Source organism: Mangifera indica, chromosome 4 (genome assembly GCF_011075055.1).
Source record: "Mangifera indica cultivar Alphonso chromosome 4, CATAS_Mindica_2.1, whole genome shotgun sequence".
Taxonomy (NCBI): domain Eukaryota; kingdom Viridiplantae; phylum Streptophyta; class Magnoliopsida; order Sapindales; family Anacardiaceae; genus Mangifera; species Mangifera indica.
The window spans coordinates 21415933-21435728 of NC_058140.1; the positions used below are offsets into that span (position 1 = coordinate 21415933).

The window sequence follows — 19796 nt, forward strand, 5'->3', positions numbered from 1 at the left end:
GGGGAAATGACAAAAATTTCAAAGTTTTAAAGTTTATAGATAAAATAACGATTTTACCCCTATCTTTAACTGAAAATTTGGACAATAGTTAGTTTATGGGTGGGTATTTAGGTTTTTCATTTGCCATAGATGTGATTTTGAGATTAAGCTAAAATTTGGATAGGAAATTATTCTTTTCCCAATAAATAATTATTATGTTCGATTGAAAATAATAAAATAACACTAATAAATTATTTTAAATATTTTTTATATTATTAGTTATATTAATTAAAAATAAATTTACTTTTTTTTAAAAAAATTAATAAAAAATAATATAATTATAATAAAATCAATATTATATTGATAATATTTTAATACCTGATAAAAGTGGTAATTAGATTTTCACTTATATTACCTATCACATTATTATTAGTAATAAAATATTACCGTAATATTTTATTACTGACAAGCTAAACAAGATAATGTAAATAATAAAAAATACGCTAAACCCTAAACCGAACAAGATAATGTAAATAATAAAATATTTATTATTAAGATAATCTTTAAAATCTCCTAACTAAACAACCCTTAACTTACTTACTTTTTTATCAATATTTTATTAAACTCTATTTGGACTGTCCTATTGTCCCTCCCACACTACTTGGGGTTAGATTTGAACACACTTCGGTTAGATTTAAATGCAATTGATTCGCTCTTGATTCAGTATCTAGTTTGAATGAGTTAAATTAATTCAAATCCAACAAATTGCTAGTAAATTATCTCTTCTAACTAATGACTTTTTATTTTATTCAATTATTTTTATTTTTCTTCAACGGCTATCATTTTTATTTTTTAGAGGATTTTTTTTTATTCTCTTCATTTACAACTTTCTGGAGAACCTCATTGCCAATTTAAATGAGTTCAAACTCAAACTAAATTTTTTGAATTCAAACTTAACTCAGTTTAAATTCACCCCTAATTCTAACAAAATCCTTTCTTGGAGCAAAAACAATTTTAAAAGAGATGAAAAAATATTCAATCTCATTATCCAATCACATGTTGCTAGTTTTGTAGACAAGTTAATCATGTATGTCTGTCTATACAGGTTAGGTTATCCTATTATTTCCAAGCAAACAAAGTTCAAAATCAAATCAAGCCAACACTTTGATCACAAGGGTAAACCCAGTAACGGAGAAATACTTGTAACAATAATCATACATATTTTCCCTTTGAAAATAGTGATATGGTTTATCAAAAAGTCAAGCCCCTCTCAACATCTTTTCCAGTCTCCATCTGCAGTCCTCTCGAAAATGCGTGGCTGCTTCATTGGAAAGGATTCTCTCCAATCTGGGTGTTTCGCAAAATAGTTCCACGTCCTGCAAACAAACTAAACTTTTAACTAGGTCTTTATATTCTCCTTCTTCACTTGAAACATGCCTATTCAATTCTCTCGTGAAGGTTACACTAAGATTCCAAGCATCACCAGAAAACTTGCAAGCACCTTCATAGAGAAGCCTCACTTTATATAAAATGAACCATAGATTAGATTTTCATCTCAGATTATCAACATTAATGTCTTACATCAACCTGCTTACAGATTATCACAATAGTCATTGAATGTCCTGTTGTCAAGTATAGCCCCAACGACTGTTGAAAAAATATCCAGTTTGCTTGCATAATGAATGAATTAAGGATTACTTCTAAACTGTGCATACCTTCTTAGTGTTTCCACAAAATCAGGGCCCTCAGCATAAGGTGAAGTTGAACGCAAACGGAGGACTTCAGCATCAGAAGGATTTTGCAACATCATTATATTACGTAATTGACGTGAGGTCCTGCATCAATAATAAGAAGGGAACACAGTTTTTAATTACCAGTCAGGTAAAGAGTGAACAGCTATCAGAATTCAGAAGTGCAATACAAATAAATATAATTTGTAGGCTCGCAATTACAAACAATTTTGAGGGTGAAAAACCTTTACCAGCAGCATGGGGCTATCACAAATCTATCAGTTTGAGTGTCATATGTCTCCAGCAGCTTGCCATTCCAACTGGTGTCCTCATAAGACGAAGTTACCCTTATTCTCCTGACAATTTCATCAGGACATCTTGAAGTTCTATCAAAACTAGCCGGGATAAGAGATCCTGTCGAAGTTTCTACCTGCAAAGGTGAGAAAGATACTAGAGCTGATATTCATAATATTGGTAAAGGCTTTGTGGTACAAGGAACATCAGTAAGTGAATATCCATCAGCTAGACTTATTTCTTGGTATAAACCTTAAATATCCTAATTCAAGTCAACAAGAGCAACCTAAAATAAAATAAGTTTATGAATTTGAATCTTATACTAACCAGAAATCCGTGGAAAATAGGGTATGCATTTCCTTGAGAATCTCTCTTGGTGTTATGCCCTAGAACAAAGAGCGTTTGGATATGAAACTTTTCATTTCTCTTCTGCATGGTTTCAACCAGTTTGACACACAATGGAGTGGAATAGCCAGCCAATTCGGTGTAGCTTTCTGATGTAGAGATAACATTGGCATGCTGCATACATAAGTTAATACATTTAACTAAAATCATTCTGCCTCTATAAAATTAACAACAAAGTAGGAGATCTTGGGTCTGACACTGGGAGAAACATCATCAAAACCACCAATCAGATGCACCTGCATAACATGAAAAAATCAGTTGCTTTAACATATGCAAACACCATTAAACCGAATATCAACATTATTGAACATCAAATTTGAAAGGAATACATCCAAAGCAGCAGAAGGGTTTCCATCAACAACTAGTGATAACATCTGGGTGAGTCCAATATCCACAATTGCAGGAGAATCGAAATGAGCAACAGAGGTCCTACAGTTCACATAGCAAAATTAGAAACATAAATACGAAAATAATGTTATTTAGTGTATCAAAATAGATTCTTACATTCTAGTTACCCGGTTGCTAATGACAAGCCCCACACAAGTTGTTGCTTCATCTGTGCCAACATACTTCTCACGCGCATACAAACAATAATTTATAAGACATTACAACTTCAAATCTAAGCGGGTCTAGTGGTGAAATGCAAATAAATTTAATATAAGATAAAAGGAAAACATACATGAACAAGGGAAGGGTCAACAGTAGCATATTCTCCCTGGAAAAGATAAACGTATTTGTTAGGTGCGGATGTCTCTGAACATGAGACTTTAGTCTCCTCAATAGAACTGAAAGAGCGTGCGGCAGACTCCAGAATGGGGTTTTTCATTAAAGTAACAAGGATTTCGATCCCCTGTTCATGAAAGATGAAGTTTGAGAAATTAAAATTGTGATGATCAAAGAGAATACAAGAAGTTACGGAAGTGGGTACCTGAGATGAAAATGAAGATGAATCAGTAGAAAAAGGAAGCCCACCAACAAAGATCATGATTTTATTAAAAATTATTTGTGATTGAGGAACTGAGACAGAGGAACTCTCTCTTCCCGGAGCTTTTGCGTTGCTCGAGATTTGACTGAGAAAGTCTTATTAAAAAAAATTATTTATTTATAGATTAATATAGTTTTCCACTTGTAAAAATATGATTGGAAAGGAGAGAGAGCGTAAGCCATCAGCCCTTTGATTTAACTGAGACTGCTCTGTTCATTTTCAAAATAACTCAAAACAAGAACCCCAAAATTCCCCGCCACCACCAACCGCCATGTCCACCGCTAACCCTTTTTCTACCGCCACCACATCGTCAACTCCTCCACTACCAACAACGCAACAACAGCAGCAGCAGCAACACGTTTACCCAAATATAAGACCTCCAACAACACCGAATCCAAATCAGGGAATTTTATACCCAGTAGCTTCGTCTGGACGAGGGTTTATACCAAAACCTTTTCTTCCTAATTCAAACACTTCTGATCACACTGTCACTGTCTCCAATCACGCTCCCTACCCTCCCCGTCCTAATCACCTCCCCCACCACCATTACCTTGTTAGGCCTTCTTTCACTCATTATCATCACATTCCTCGTCCTATACGGGGCATTCCCGTCTCGTCTCCTCACCCTAAGGTTATTTCCTCATTCTATTTATTTATTTTTTTACCTTTTACTTTCTCTTCAGAATTTGTTCATTTTGTTTTTTTCTTTTTTTAATTCTTTTATTTTTAAAATTTTGATACTGCATTTTTCTTCGTGGAGGGGAAAGTCAATTTACGGTTAAATGCTGAATCTCTGTTCAAATTTTTGTGCTTTTTAGTTAAAGTTTTAATTTTTACTTGATTATAGGTTGCTCCATCTTCATCTCCAATGGCTGACTCTAATGGATATAAAAATTCAAGGTAATCTAGTATAGAATGGATCCTTTTTTCTTTTTTCTTTTTTAATTGTTATGTCACATTTATTATGCAGTAACATTAATAGTTCTGATAATTTGCGTATGTAGGGATAAAAAGGATGAGACTGTTGCCATTATAAGAGATCGAAAAGTAACTACACTCTTTCTTTTCTTTTTAAGTATATGGTGATATTTTCACTTTCCACATTTAAAAATTGAAACTTTCATTCTGGAAACTATATTATGTCTTGTTTTCCTCACTGAATCCTTTCACATATGTTGTGAATTGTATCATGATCAGTGATTGTCTTAAGTGTAAACTTGAACGGTCATATTCATGTTCTTGATATAGGGTCAATCATTTGTAAATTATTTGTATATCATGCCTATAATTATTTCTAAAACTTCTATCCCAATTTTCCTTGGTAAGATCCAAGTTCAATGGACTTATGTGGCTGTTGAAAGTTGTTGTTGAGTCCAAAGAAGTTTTCACTACATGTATAAAAGAAGAGAGGGGAGAGGTGGGTGTGGGTGTGGTTTGTAGTCTTTCACTTATAAGAAGAATTGGGTCACTCCCCATGATAAGCTAATCTTATGGGTTGAATGCTTTGGCCTTCTTCAACATTTTGGGATAAAGAGTGTAGTTCTCTAGCATTAATAAAATTCCTGAGTTTTATAATCCATAGGGCCATGTGTAATGGTTAGTATCATTTTGCTTTTGCTTTTTCTGTAGCTATTTATAGAGAACCAGTGTTCCTAAAATAGAAGATTGATAAAACTAGAAGAATAGATTTTCAAACATTAGTGGCTTTTTGGCCTTGAAGTATTACCAATAATGGATGATGTGGTATAAATTTTTCTGAGATTGTAGTTTCATTCCCAGGCAAGCAAATTATTATGAAAACTAGGAAATTAAAGGCACTTGGTGTGATAGTTAAAAGTAATTCCTAAAATCCCATTTATCAATAAGTATGTTTTGGCTAGTGTAATAGGAAAAAACGGTTCTGTGGCTAAGCTGAGCCAGGTTCTTGTCATAAGATTCTTGTTAACAATTATGCAGGGGTTATGCCCTAGTATCTCATATCACAAGTTCACTATATTATGGTATGGAATGTCTTTCTTTATGAAAATAATAGAGCAAAACTATATAGCATGATATTTTATTTTAGGTTGAATGGATGTGGGTGATATATTTGATGAATGTATAAATTCCAATAAGGTAATAAGGGATATGTAACCATTATGCAGATTAAGCTACCTTTTTATAATGAGAGATATTTGGATCATCCACCAGCCCCTGTCAGAAGCTGAATGTTTCTTGTATATGTAAACTGATATGCTTGTATTTGCATGCGATTATTCATTTTAATCTTTTAAGTTTTCTTTGCTTTTTCCCCCTTTATTTTCTCATTGTATTTATTTGATTAATTTTCCATCTAATGCCAACAGTCCAGTGAACATTGTCTCCATATCCAAAAAAATATGAAACAGATGTTAAATTTATGGAAGATATTATTTTGCTGTTACAGTTATATATACGATTGATATTATAAGAAAGCCTTTTGGTTTCCTGGATTGAAGTTAGAGAATTAGATTAATATTTGCCTTTGTGATGCTTTTCCTGATGTTGTGACTTTTGGTTTGTACTTTTAGGTCAGAATATCAGAAGGGGCTTCTCTTTATGCTCTTTGTCGGTCATGGTTGAAAAATGGATTTCCTGAAGAAAGTCAGGTTTGCATCATATTTAGCTGCATTATATTTTAAACACTTTTATTCTGTTATCATTACTACATATAAGCCAAGATTTCATATTGTTCAATGTGGAATATTTTTTGTCTTGTGCCCTAATTCTGATTTGGATGATGCTGCTTCTAGGTTTCAAGTTTCAGGTTGTGATTGAAATGCTATTTTTCAGAGTTTTTAATTTTACTTATTACTTACGTTCTAGACTTTATGGTTTACTTATAATGATAGATGGAGAACTGTGGAAAGTTGTTTGAGTTGATAGTCAACTTAAAACCTCTAGTTAGAATCTTAATTGATGTTTGACTTTCAAAACTAGTCTTTAGAGAGTGGCCTTCTGTGGCTGTATCAGCTAACTAGTGCAATAAAATATCAGCTAGAATCTCTTAATTATCTATTTGTTGGTTTCAAGAGCGTGCTTGCAGTGATAATGTCCTACTGTATGTTTTTCAGAGAAAAATGAATATAGAAGATATACTTTTTATTTTCTCTTAATTTTGCTGCAAAATTGGATTACTACAAGATCTTTCTCTGTGTTTCTGCTTTTTGTTTGCCTTTTTTAATGCTTTGTGTTTTGATTTTAATGATAGCCACAATATGGAGATGGTGTAAAGTCTCTCCCACGACCTCTGCCCGTGCCAGTAGATGCAAATATGACACAGAAAACAGAAGGTGAAGAAGAAGAAGAAGAAGAGAAGGACAATGATAAGGAAGAGGTTAGTTTTTTGTGTAAGCATTGGTGTGAATATGAATGTTGATATTAATAGTCATAGCGCCAGTGACATACATAATTGCTAGTGCCATGACTACTCTTTCGGATAAGGACCGCAACTACAACTCTTACTGCTGCTCACTGCTACATTATATAAATATTAATTTTCAAAAGACATGGAAGTGTCTATTATGATGATATGAAACAGCAAGGCAGGAATAAAATTTATTAAGCATCATATGTTGAGGCTTCAAAGGGGCATTTTCTAAACTGAATAACATGATTTCACCACTCCTAAGTGAATTGAAATCCATTGTTCCACTTTCAGGTTGCTCATTTATCAGAAAAAGAACTGTTGAAAAGACATGTTAAACATGCAAAGAAGGTTCGAGCATGGTGAGTTTTTACTACCATCTTTTTGTTCCTTGAAACACCTTTGGACCATATCCCCTGATTTTTCACTCAGAAGCAGATTTCCTGCAGTTGTTGCTTATGTGGACACTGGACAGTCAATCTTGACTTAGATAAATATCTGTTTTGACTGTAGGTTAAGGGAAGAACGGGCAAAACGAATAGAGAGGTACAAAACAAGGTTGAGTCTTCTCCTTCCCCCTCTAGTAGAACAGAGCCAAAATGATGGTGCAGCTGGAAACTGAAACTCTGATCGACATGAGAAGCATTTTGCAGAGTCTTATCTTTCTGAGTTCATAAGGGATGGTTATTTTGATGTAGCAGAAAAAAAATATGGTGTAGCAGACTTAGTAGGATTCTGTCTTTTTGGGGAAGAGCAATGCTACGTATACACTTTGAATACACAAACCAGGTATACAGGTGATGTGTCATTATGTGATTAGATTGTTGTTTTATCTTTCATTCAGAATCACTCAATCATATTATAACATATCATTTGTGTATTCATTTTGTGTAATCAAAATGTGTATATGCAGCTTTATTCTTGGGGAAAACTGTGTTTACAAATAGAAATAGATAGAGGTCTTTGTATCTGATACATAAAATTTCGGCCTTGAAACAGAATAGCAATATGTTATTTTAGCTTTTGTATTGTAATAGACTTTTGGAATTAGATTCTGTAAGTGTCTGGGCTGGGAGACCAGATCGGATGAGGGGGGAAAAAACAGAAATCCCTTTTTGTCTCAGTCAAACTTCTCCATTTTCATGTTCATTTTATCAAAAAGATGCATAGATGTTTGAAATGTTAAAAATTCTATTTGGGAAAGGCCAAAGTGGGGATTTAATTGTTTGTTGAGCTAGCTTTCTGGTAAAAGAAGAAAGTCTTAAGAGAAAAATTCAAATCTCAGATTGATTAATTCCAAAATGATGCACAATTGAATTTAGATTTGGCAAATCAACACGACTGGTGAAGCAAAGCAACGACATTCAAGTCAATGAATGTGGGGTGTGATAAATATTTTTCCCATTGTGTTGATGCTTGAGAAATCATGGTTCATCCCCAAGATTACAATTGAAAGTTTGGTGGGATTATGTTGAAGGGGTCAAAAAGAAAGAAAATGAATTCAATGAAGTTTAAAGATTTAGGTAAAGTGATAACTGGGCCCATCTAGACCAGGAACAAATTATTGAGAATCAAAGTTGGTGTAAAGGAGGAGTGATGCCAATCAAACCAATACCAATACCAGTACCAGTACCAGTACCAGTACCCATCCAAATCCAAGTCTATGGTATCTTTCAGCCAATACTAATAATTAGTACTACTAATCATAAATACAATGCAATGGCACCCTGAGCCAACTTCCCATCTATCTTCATTACAATCGTTCAATTTTTTATCACCCAAATTCTTACCTCGTAATTATTATTTTCTTGAGTTTAAAAATGTTGAATTCAAAGGATAAAAATTAGGAGTTTGAAAGGCGTCTTAAAAGTCAACATGGGAATCCTTTTTGTTTATTTCAATTTTCAAAGCCTTGCTTTACCAAATATATCTCTGCTTCACTCACCTTTAAATCTCTATATCATTGCTCTTCCTTTTTTTAAGGTACATCTACACCTTACATTAAATTCCACCTTCACCTTGTTAGATTAGGTTCTTTTTTTTTTCTTTATATGATATTAACTTCTAATAACATTTTGAACTTCTTTTTTCACCTTAATCATGATCTTACTCTAATCAGATTAAGTTTGAGTAATTCAAAATCGGTGGTGTATTAAGTCTTTTGTAAGTATTCCATTAAGAAATTATGGTTGGTTTCGTAGGTAGAGAGACACTGGTATTGTTTTGGAGAGAATGGAAAGGGGTAGGTAGTAGTACTTGTGGAAAAATAGGCCCAAGCAATGAAATGGGTTGTTTCCTCAATCCCACATGGTGATGACTTTTTCTATTTCTTTGAAAAAGCCATAGCTTTATCCTCAATTAATATAATATACTATATCTACAAATACCTAAGAGGAAATCTGAAGTATTCTCCACCATACAAATGGGATTAACTCAATCCACCATAGCTTTATCACAAATTCACAATCTTTGAATATAATTTAACATTAATTTATCTATATTAAATAATCATCAAAAAGCGATAGTCTTCAAATTAGAATTGAATGGCATTGACATTTGACACCCACAAATCATTGGATGACATTTAACATTGGTGGTTGAGATTTGTATTTATGTGATTAGATCATCACATTTATTGTTATTATTGTTTTTTTTCAAATATTCCCAATAAGGATTTCTCCAAAATTTTATATTCATTAATTTTTCTAATTACCTCATTTCTTATAGCTGATTAAGAGTCGTGGGCATGTCAAATGGAATATATACGTAAGCCTAGGTTGTTGGGAGTATTAATTATTAAATAATTAAGAATGATAAATAATGAAAAAATGTACTTTGGACTCATAATTGGATTGATAGGATACCCATACCCCACTTAAAGAGACATATTGATCAAGTATGACATGCTTGTCTTGTCCCGCCATCTTCTTCTTCTTCTTCAATCTCCCCCCATCACTTTCCTTCAACCCCACGCACTCTTCCATTTTCTATTCTAATCAATCAATGTGGTTTGAATGAAACCATTAGAAGTTGCAGACACAAAATATTATCAATCAATAAACATGGAATTAATGAATCCATTCTAACACAATTAATATTTCTATTTCTCCATTTCATGTATTGTTTTGTTTTCTTCATAAATATACAAGATTATCTCTGCCAATCCCTAACTGGTTTGACTTCTTTCTGGTTCTATAACCCACAAAATCCAGAAGGAAATCTCAAACCATGGACACAAATTTCCATCACCACCACAACAACATTTGTGTCTGTACAATATTAATATCAAAATATCAATCCTTTAACAAAAAAACTTTCAACTATGGCGATGAACGGTGATTCTGATTCTGAGAAAACGGATACAGCATGGGTCTACTTACAGGAATTTCGGAAGCTTTAGAGGTGGGGTCAGTGGTGGTGGTGGTGGTGGTAGTGGCCACTCGCTCACAAGATGGACACATGGTGAGAGTGGTGGCTGGTAATTGCATGTAAAAGGAATTAGAAGTCTTCAAAGCTCTTAATTCTTGAAGTTCCTTATGAAGTCTTCTGTTTTCTTCGGTTAACGTTTCACAGCATCTCTTTAGGTACTCACAATCCACCTCAGTTTGCTTCAATTTAGTCCTGCACAAATTCATCTAAATCAAACCACTTCTGTTGCCTTGGTAACTCAATTAAATTATAAATGAATACCTCGCTCTTCTGTTCTGAAACCAAACTTCTACTTGGCGTGGACGAAGATTAAGTTGCTTTGCAAGTGCAAGCTTTTGTTTCTGCATCGTCATCCATCAAAACCCCATATCGATATTATACATGTAGAAAATTCAGATAAGATTATTATGAAAAGTTGCAAACTTTACTTACAGGATTAAGAGTATTGTGTTCTTTAAAGCTTTCTTCAAGAAAAGCAGATTGTTCTTTAGAAAGCCTGAGTTTTTTTCTAGTGCAACCATTCTCATCTTCATCACTAAATCTTGAAGAACCTCTCTCAGCCCCCGTTTCATTACCAACATTACCAAAATCTTTCTTATGCCCTCCACTGTACATACAAAAATCCATCTGGAAGGAAGATGCTGCGCTGTTGTTTGGTGAAGAAGATAAAGCACCACCATCTTCTACTTGTTCAACAAAAGGGAATTTGTTTACATCAAATCCTCTTGCCATTTGCCCCGACGAACCCGCCTCTGAGCTCCCTAGATAAGAAAATCCCAAAAGTAATTAAAACAAAAGAAGAAAGTTAGAAGGTTGGATTTCAGAGTGTCAGTTTGGTAGTTTAACTGTACCGTTATCAGATGACCAAGGAAAGGCAAGAAGAGAAGGCGGATTACGAGGGACAGGTGTATTGGGAAGAAGATCAAGTGGAACAGGAGGATCTACAGAAGGTGTATTAGTAGTAAGTTTATCTGTATCTTCATCATCATCATCATCATCATCATCAGCGTGAGTATAAAGTTGTTTTGCAGTAGAAGAAGCGATGGATAGGGCCATGCAAAAACCTAAACCTTTGTTAGCAGCAAGGTGGTGGGTGGCGGAGTTTTCCATGAAGCCAAGTGAGTTACAAGCATCCCCTAAGCTCAAGCCAAGCTCCATCAGAAAGAGAGAGGAGGAGAGATAAAAAAAAGTAAGAACGAAAGAAGTGGGTTTGTGGATTGAATGCAGAGAGTAGAAAGTAGAAGAAAGAGTCTTTATAGAGATTCTAATCCAATTTAACTGGTTTGACCGACAATCTCAGGTTGAGAAACCCCACGTGAAATGAAACCCTAATTTTAGTCTTTTTACAGTAACCGTATTCTTGTGCAAAGCGCGTGACCATGTTATCCTACCCTTACCCATTTTGCATAGTAAACTTTCAACTTTATATCTCGTGGATGATAAAGGAGAGACCATCCAACCTGTTCCTCATAGCTTGTTGTGTAAGTGTAAGGTTCTTCTTCATATGGTATTCTTCTTCGTACGTTAAGTTGACTTCTTCTTCTAATTAATACTCAGTAAATGAACATTTCATGTCACGCAACGCAACGCAACAATTACAAATTATTATGTTTACTACTCTAAAAGTAGTAAGTATTAATCCTGGTTATTCATGCATGGATGTGCGTGGTGAGGACTGACCAACCAACAAGTCGATGATTAAATTGCATAGAGAGATTTGACCAACCGTGGTGAGGCTCAGGCTCAGGCTCAGGCTCAGGCTCAGCCCAGGCATATGTCAAATCCAGTAGATTTGCCCAAGATTTTACTTTTTACCAACTGGGTAAGAAGTCGGGAATTAATTAGTAAGAGTAATTAAGACAATAGCAGGAGCTATAAGCTATGTATTTAGATTTATAATAGTAAGATAATAAAAAGAGAATATAGTCAGGGGGCAGGGGCAGGGGCAGGGTGAGCCAGGGCAGGGCATCATGCGTTACTTAAATGAGCATCACGTGAAGCAGGGGTGGAGGAGGTGGGCCAATAGGTAAAGAAAGGTGCACCTTGTGAAGGGGACAACTCCAAGCAGAAGCAATCATTAGTACCCCATCATTATTATTATTATTTTACAAAAGAGAGATGTTGTGGAATATGATAATAATGGTATGCAAGATATGATTGAGACGAAGGGCAGGCGGGGGCCCACTCTACACAATAATAAATAGTAATAATTATAAGAGTGATTGAATACCCTACTCAAATACCTTCACCCCTACTGTATACGCATACGTATACATACAAATGAATTGTATATTTGTGTGCAAACAAGTAGTTGGAGGCACTAGGAAAGCTTCAAACAGAAGCGTCTTATGTTCAATCATAACCTTTGTCTCAACTCATAATGATAGAAATACCAGATGCTCACCATCACCATCACCATCACCATCTCCAGCTCCATCACACTATTATTATTATTATTGTTATGTTATTAATTATCATCATCATCATCATGTCAATTGGGTCCCCATCACCACAGTCCACATTTATTCATATACAAACTATCTATCTATCTTCTCTAATTATAAGCTTTTTCCCTGTTCCCCTCCATTGTAAGGTGCCCCTTCCCATGCATACTCAATTACTCATTTCCAACACAATCATTCAACTCTACTTCTTCCTAATCCTAATGCATTACCGCCAGCCCAACGCCCCCTTTTTCTCCTGGGCTAAATGTTCCAGGATCCACCCACTAAAGCAGCTCTTGTTATTTATATACCTGACAATCCACAACATTATCACTGAATCTATTGACAGTGTAAACCATCCATCGATGAAACATGTTGCACTTCATTTGCAGTTAAGATCAAACCACACATATACAAATCTGTTAAATCCTGTCTTATCACCATTACAAAACTTTGTACAAAGATACTACGATTATTTGAAGTGGTTTCCCGACTTTATACATGGATTTAAGAAAATCAAATCTGAAAAACAAAACAGCTCAAAGACAGCATCAGGCAAGGACTTCTAGTTGATCATCTCAACCTTCTCCTTCTATGCTCACGGGAAGCTCCATCGTTAACTTCTAATACTCTCGGACTTACAGTCCTCCGAGAAGATGAAGAAGGGAGCACTGTTGGACTAACTTCTAAGGCAGCATCTGTTGCCTCATTTTCCAAGTGAACCACATTAGCAGGGACATCAGCTCTTAAGGATGAAGCAGAAGGGGAAACTGAAGATCCAATTTCAGCATCCACAGAGTGGCTTTCAAGCTGAACAACAGTAACAGTGCTAGAAGATGAATCTCTATCAACATGTGAAGATTCTTGATGGCTTCTCCCGACGTGATTACTGTTAATATATGCCTCAAGGTCCTCAACTAGTCTTTCTGCAGAATCCATTGCAAGATTTAATGCAGATGAGAGGGAAGAAAATGAAGCAGCTCCTTGAGATAACAATCTAGAAACTTGAACTGCACGATGATGCTGGTTTCCCTCCATCTCCGTGGTGGACAATAATGGTGTAGTAGAATATTGATGGCCCAACAAATTGGTTCTTTCACTGGCGGTGTGCACACCATCAATGTCTAGAGACCTGGTTTGCTCCTCCACTGCATCAATTACATTGCTAACTTGTTGAATTCTTACCCCGATAGGAGAAGAAAATGCTCTCTGATTAATAAGCTGCTGCCTCTTACTCTCAATCCTGCATGCTTGGGGCCTAGAAGGGATCCGCAAACACTCCCTAAACTTTGTCTTGCGGGCCTCATCATCATCCCCATTACCGTATATTGGAATAATACTTGAATCTTTCACGTCTCCCTTACAGACAGGACATTCCTTCACATATGAATAAACATATGGTACTTGATAGAAGCATAGCCAACAAAACAAGTGACCACAACAGGTCAATATAGGATCTCTTGCGATATGCAAGCATATATTACAGTCAAAAAATCCCCCACTGTCACTTTCCACCAGCTTAGTATCTGTATCCACAGCCAATGCCTTTGCTATCAAATGGCTGGCATCTCTTTTGCCCATTATTCTGTTCTCAACTATCCTTTCTGAGGAATCAGTACTAACCTCCCCGTGAACATTAGAAACATTATTTTCTGAATATACATTCACCATTTGAGGATTACTTTGACCAATCCTCCACCTCTGGCGTTGTCTAGCCCTGGAGGTGACTGCTTCGAGTTGTCTAATGCGTTCTTCAATGCGACCATGGGCTGTTTCCAGTTCATTCAGTAAAGATCCTAACCCCAACAGGGAACCATTAGAAGGCTCCAAAGGCTCTGAATTTAAATCAAGTTCCATTACTTCCCTCACATTATTACCCATTGAAATTACACACACCAATCAGGATCAGGCACTTTGTCTCTTCAGCTAGGACTCCAAATCAAAGTCAAAATAGACCCTTGTGCATATATCCCAAATTGCTATCATACCCACCTGCTGATGAATAAACCTATAAACTGTCAAAGCAAATATCTAAACATTGAGTACATGTCTTCTTTCCAGATTGAAATGAAACATAAAAAAACTAAACTCAATTGGGATCGGTACAAGAAAAAGAATTTCAATCTTGCTAATACAACATACACAAACACCAAAAATTTAAAGGTTGATTTTGTACATATTAATATCAAGTAAACAAAGACCATCAGTTGATTATAATTCCAAAAACAAGTATATCTACACTTATGTGAGTACAGCTTACGAGGAAAAAATCAAAACCTAAATTTGCTTTTCCTCACACTTTTCTTATCAAAGAAACACAATCAACGTCTTTCTTGCTTAACAAAGAATATAATTTTTGCTCTATTGGCTTCTATAAGGTTAAAATCAGCCAGAAATCGATGTAATTTGAAGGATTAGAACAAAAACCCAACAGAGAAACAATAATGATAATAATAATGAATAAAAGGAAAAAGAAAGAAGAAGGAGAACCTGTGTCAAGTTTTGGATCTACAGAGGTTAGGTTTGGTTGTTCTTCGATAGTTACAAGCATTAGGCCTTTGTCTAATAGTAATCTAACAATTACTATGGCTCTTGGTTTTTGTCCCTACTCAAACGACGTCGTATGGTGAATTGATTTGAATAATTGGGAAAATTAACTACGGTCCGCTGCCCCATAATAATCAACAAATTAATGAAGATAAATTATTCCAAACTACGTAAGTTGACATTATGTCATATATGAAGGGAAAAGAACTATTTTCCCACCCAAGTTTTAACCTTATCTTAAAAATATATCTACCCCTTATAATATCTCCCTTCAGAAGTACTATCTATCGAAAGAGAAATGTTATAAATTAATATCTGGAGCGTCTATTTTTTTCTTTTAAAATAATTTAAAATGAACGTACCACTAAAAGTGTTTAGAAATTATTCTAAGAAAACTAAAAATCTGAAAGGGAACAAAAAATGTATATATCTCATATGAAAACTCATTTGAAACATTTAAGATCATGGAGTAATCATATACATGCCTCTAGATACAACTATATAACTATCTAAATAGGGTCAAAAATCAACAGTATTATATGTATGTAACAGAAACCATAGGTGACCAGCCCCAACCTGGGTCTATCTTCGCTGACCTGACCTTGCTTCACAGCTACCTCGATCACCCGTATCTACAATCATGAAAGAAAAGGAAGTGAGAGATAAGAACACTCAGTAAAGAGAAAGAATTAAGTAAATTATCTCATTTCCTGTTCTAACTCACTCTCAGGATTCAACCCCACATCATAACCTCCATAAGAAATCGAGGGGATAATCTAGTTCATTCTTTACTATTTGGGTCATATTTTGTCTCATCTGGTGTCTATTTGATACTTTCTTGAAGTTGACTATAGAGATTTGACACTTTTCTAAGCTCGAGCTCTTTTCCTTTCTCTCACTACACCATTTTTGAATCTGAATTATGCTTTACTACGAGCATGTTCTACTGCAAGCAGACCCTACTGTGGGTCTATATCCTACTACGGACGTGCCCTACTGTAGGCGATGCAGTGTAAAGTGCCCCTTCATAGTTCATAGCATGCATGCGTGCATTATATCTTACTAATCTTGCTTCTATCTAAACTGTCAATAACTCACTAGATTATACTCTTGGGACAACTCTTTAATCTTGAGTCCTAAATTCTTTTTCTTTCTTTTCTTCTTCTTCTTTTTTTTTTTCCTCTCCTTTCTTTCCTTTTCTTTCTTTCTTTCTTCCTTTACTTTTTCTCTTCCTTTCCTTTCTTTCTTTCTCTCCAAAAACTATGAAACGAGACTGTTTATTTGATAGAACAGTTTTTTTGTTCATATAATTTAATAGTTCAAACGGTCTCTAATTCATACAAGTTATATATCGTTGAAAAGAGGATTCAAAGAGCTTTCCAGAAAGCTATAATAGCCCTCACGATTCATCCAATAAGGCAGTCAAAACGTGGGATGAATTCAGTGGCAAAAACCTGTATTTATTGTTTATTTGGGTGAAGTAGTCTTTTTGGTTCATACAATATTTAACAGTCCAAACGGTCTTTAATTCATACAAACTATATATCGTTGAAAAAAGAATTCAAAGATCTTTGCAAGAAGTTATAATAGCACTTATGATTCATCAGATAAGATAGTCAAAACGTGGGACAAAATCAATGGCAAAACTGTAAATATTATCCAACTCTCTGGCATCAACAAAATCACACACATAGATACCCCAAATGACAAAACAACATTTCTCAACTTCAAAATCATCATTTATAACATAGATCCAAGGAATCAAAAACATAAAACACGAAACATATTAAGGATAATACCCCTTACCTTATTTCAAGCCAATCTTTGCTAAATTGACTTCCTCCTTTTTGTCTTCCTTCTTTGATCACCAAATCTACCTTAAATCAACACCAAAACACACTAACATCTTTATATAACATGCATCCAATATATATAAACATAGGAAAAAGGGAAAAAGAAAGAGATATTTTGGTTACCAAAACTTCAAAAGTGTTTTCTCTTCTTTTATTTCCTTACTTTTCTTTCAAACCCTTCAAATCATCCACTTTCCTTCTAAAAACAAAGAAAACAAGCATGAAGGATGCTGTTTTTCTGGAAGAGGCAAATAAGATAATGGAAAAAAGGTAGAATTGCCTTTTTTTGACTTTTATTTCTTTATATATACATATTTATCTCTTTATCTTTATCTTTTTTTTTTTTTTTGTATTTCTATATATATATATATAAACACACACATACATGTGGATATATATATATATATATATATATATATATATATATATATATATATATATATATAATTGAAAATATCTCAAAACAGGGTCAAAAGACATAAATACCCCTGAAATATACCTGAGGGCATTACACCCCTAATGAAAAATCCAAATATCCACCTAAAGTTTAATCTATTTGAACCTATCCACATATTTTTTGTTAGGGTTAAGGGGCAAATTTGTCATTTTATCAATAATATTAAATAATTAAAATTTTATCTCCTTTTCCCCCCTTTAATTTGAAAAACTAACATTTATCCCTTGAATTAAGTTTTAAAAAATTCACTTTTTCCCCCTAAATGCAGCCACTTTTTCGATGATGACGGAGAAATTTTCGTCCAGAGGTCAACCACCTCTAGACGATGTTTCGTCGTCTAGATCTTTGGACAAAGAAGTGTCATCCATTCTGGACGACGAAGCGTCGACGTCTAGAGAATGGACGATGAGCGTCTTCTAGAAAATAGACGACGCTTTGTCATCCAGTGAAGGTCAACGAGTGTCGTCTAGATCTAGACGACGCTCGTCACTCTCCCTCCAACCACGTCGTCACTGGTGGTCGAAGGGAAAGTGAAAAAAAAATTAGGGATTTGGGGGGGTGAAAGTCACTTTTCAAAGTTTAGGGATCGGGGTAAAGTTAATTTTTAAAATCGGAAGGGGAAAATGCAATAAAATTATATAATTGGACTGTAACAGTAAAATGATAGTTTTACCCCTCTATTTAACGAAAAACTTAACGGCGATTTAGAGATGAATAAGTGTTTGAGTTTTTCATTAGACGTGAGTATACTTTTGAGATCAGACTAAAAATTGGGTGGGAAATAGTCCTTTTCCCCATATATGAAATATTATAGCAAAACAATGAAGACCTCTACCCAATCTCACATGGATAATACAGAGATGTTAATTATGAATGAACATTACTTAGAATAATATTATAAGATTAAATAGCGAATGAGTTACTAAAAAGGTTTTTTTATATATATTCCCTCTTATATCACTACCATAAGTATTGGCTGGTGCACCGTCCGTACATTTTGCAAAGTCCAGGAGCCTGACTGTAAGTTTGAGGAGTTGGTGTTGTTGGTTGGTAATTTTGCTGCACCTGAAAATACTGCTGAATCGGAGGAGGTGTTGGTTGTGCTGTGGCGCAGGCCAAGCGAGCATCATGTTCTTACATAGTCTTTCTAAGGATATGGAGGAGAGAATGTGAGGTTGAGATGGTGATAATGAGAGTGGTGGGTTAACTGCAATGGTATGAAAATCACATGCATCACATTGTCTCGCTTACCCATATCCTTTTGAGTTTCGCTCTGGCTGTCTGTCTCTGTAGCTAATAATCCAACTGTGCTAGGTTGGAGTGTTGGCTCCTCAGTCAATCGAATTAATTTGCCACTTTTTTCTCCATACATGGGAAAACCAAGTCAATTCTTAATTTTACAGCATGTAACCCTATATTAATGCATATAATTAATTCTGAGTTTGTGTTGGTGAACAACAAAGTGTGACTCAGACTCATTGAGAGAATAATAAGGCCAAACGACTATTTCCCACCCAAGGTTTGATGTTTCCTCAAAAGTCCCTCCTTTAACTATGGAAACACCAAATACTCACCCATGACCGGTTAGATTTAACAAAACCTCAACGCCTGAAAATTTTATCTCTTTTTGCCCCTCTAAACTTTAAAAATTAAAAATTTTCCCTCAGCCTAAGTTTTAAAAAATGGCAGTTTCACCCTAGGGTTTGGTTTTGAAATCTCCGACGATCGTTCCGGCTCCATTGCCGACGGCCTCTCCCTCCCGAAGTAGCCTCTCCTTCCGACGAATGCTTTTCTCCCATTTGGAGGCTCGATCGGCGTCGAAAACGCCTTGGGAGACGAAGACGAAGTCGTCGTCTTCGTCTGGGAAGACGAAGCCGTTGTCTTCGTCTCGTCTTCCCAGAAGAAGACCTCTGGGAAGACGATCGTCTTCCCAGATGAAGACGACAGCTTCGTCTTCGTCTGGGGAGACGAAGAACTTCATCTTCTCCGACGAAGTTCTTCGTCTCCCAAGGTGTTTTCGACGTCGATCGAGCCTCCAAATGGGAGGAAAGCATTCGCCAGAAGGAGAGGCTGCTTCGGGAGGGAGAGGCCGTCGGCAATGGAGTCGGAACGGTCGTCGGAGATTTCAAAACCAAACCCTAGGGTGAAACTGCCATTTTTTAAAACTTAGGCTAGGGGAAAATTTTAGTTTTTAAAGTTTAGGGGGGCAAAATTAGATTCTATTTTAGTTTATTTTTAATATTATAGCAAAATGACGATTTTACCCCTATCACCGTTAGGGTTTTATT

At 35.3% G+C, this 19796-nt stretch overlaps 4 protein-coding genes across 9 annotated transcripts; 1 reads left to right on the forward strand and 3 right to left on the reverse strand.

The window, feature by feature from the left end:
- Window positions 1-1025: 1025 nt before the first annotated feature.
- On the reverse strand, window positions 1026-3471 carry LOC123214495 (protein N-terminal asparagine amidohydrolase). 2 transcript variants are annotated; one of them, XM_044634290.1, is made up of 9 exons: window positions 3337-3471; window positions 3088-3258; window positions 2913-2977; window positions 2738-2837; window positions 2606-2644; window positions 2331-2522; window positions 1961-2139; window positions 1695-1814; window positions 1026-1355 (listed from the first exon to the last, which is right to left on the reverse strand). In XM_044634290.1, exons 1-9 carry the CDS (start codon window positions 3391-3393, stop codon window positions 1250-1252), a joined length of 1029 nt encoding a protein of 342 aa, XP_044490225.1. In that variant the 5' UTR covers window positions 3394-3471; the 3' UTR covers window positions 1026-1249. The 2 variants fall into 2 exon arrangements, with proteins under 2 accessions (XP_044490225.1, XP_044490224.1); XM_044634289.1 differs by having other exon boundaries at window positions 3088-3401.
- Window positions 3472-3634: 163 nt separating this feature from the next.
- Window positions 3635-7967, forward strand: LOC123214497. The gene is made up of 7 exons (XM_044634291.1): window positions 3635-4024; window positions 4241-4293; window positions 4398-4440; window positions 5943-6020; window positions 6623-6748; window positions 7073-7140; window positions 7292-7967. Exons 1-7 carry the CDS (start codon window positions 3665-3667, stop codon window positions 7398-7400), a joined length of 837 nt encoding a protein of 278 aa, XP_044490226.1. The 5' UTR covers window positions 3635-3664; the 3' UTR covers window positions 7401-7967.
- A 1588-nt stretch (window positions 7968-9555) lies between these two features.
- LOC123213808 (homeobox-leucine zipper protein HOX11-like) lies at window positions 9556-11499 on the reverse strand. 3 transcript variants are annotated; one of them, XM_044633402.1, is made up of 5 exons: window positions 11059-11499; window positions 10640-10968; window positions 10469-10548; window positions 10159-10399; window positions 9556-9765 (listed from the first exon to the last, which is right to left on the reverse strand). In XM_044633402.1, the coding sequence occupies exons 1-5, from the start codon at window positions 11363-11365 to the stop codon at window positions 9583-9585; spliced, it is 1140 nt and encodes a 379-aa protein (XP_044489337.1). In that variant the 5' UTR covers window positions 11366-11499; the 3' UTR covers window positions 9556-9582. The 3 variants fall into 3 exon arrangements, with proteins under 3 accessions (XP_044489337.1, XP_044489339.1, XP_044489338.1); XM_044633404.1 differs by having other exon boundaries at window positions 9556-9770; window positions 11059-11484; XM_044633403.1 differs by lacking the exon at window positions 9556-9765 and having other exon boundaries at window positions 9862-10399; window positions 11059-11465.
- Window positions 11500-13013: 1514 nt separating this feature from the next.
- On the reverse strand, window positions 13014-15271 carry LOC123213807. Of its 3 annotated transcripts, none has more exons than XM_044633399.1 (2): window positions 15142-15271; window positions 13014-14666 (listed from the first exon to the last, which is right to left on the reverse strand). In XM_044633399.1, the coding sequence occupies exon 2, from the start codon at window positions 14530-14532 to the stop codon at window positions 13225-13227; it is 1308 nt and encodes a 435-aa protein (XP_044489334.1). In that variant the 5' UTR covers window positions 14533-14666; window positions 15142-15271; the 3' UTR covers window positions 13014-13224. The 3 variants fall into 3 exon arrangements, with proteins under 3 accessions (XP_044489334.1, XP_044489335.1, XP_044489336.1); XM_044633400.1 differs by having other exon boundaries at window positions 13014-14646; window positions 15142-15234; XM_044633401.1 differs by having other exon boundaries at window positions 13014-14643; window positions 15142-15222.
- Window positions 15272-19796: the final 4525 nt, after the last annotated feature.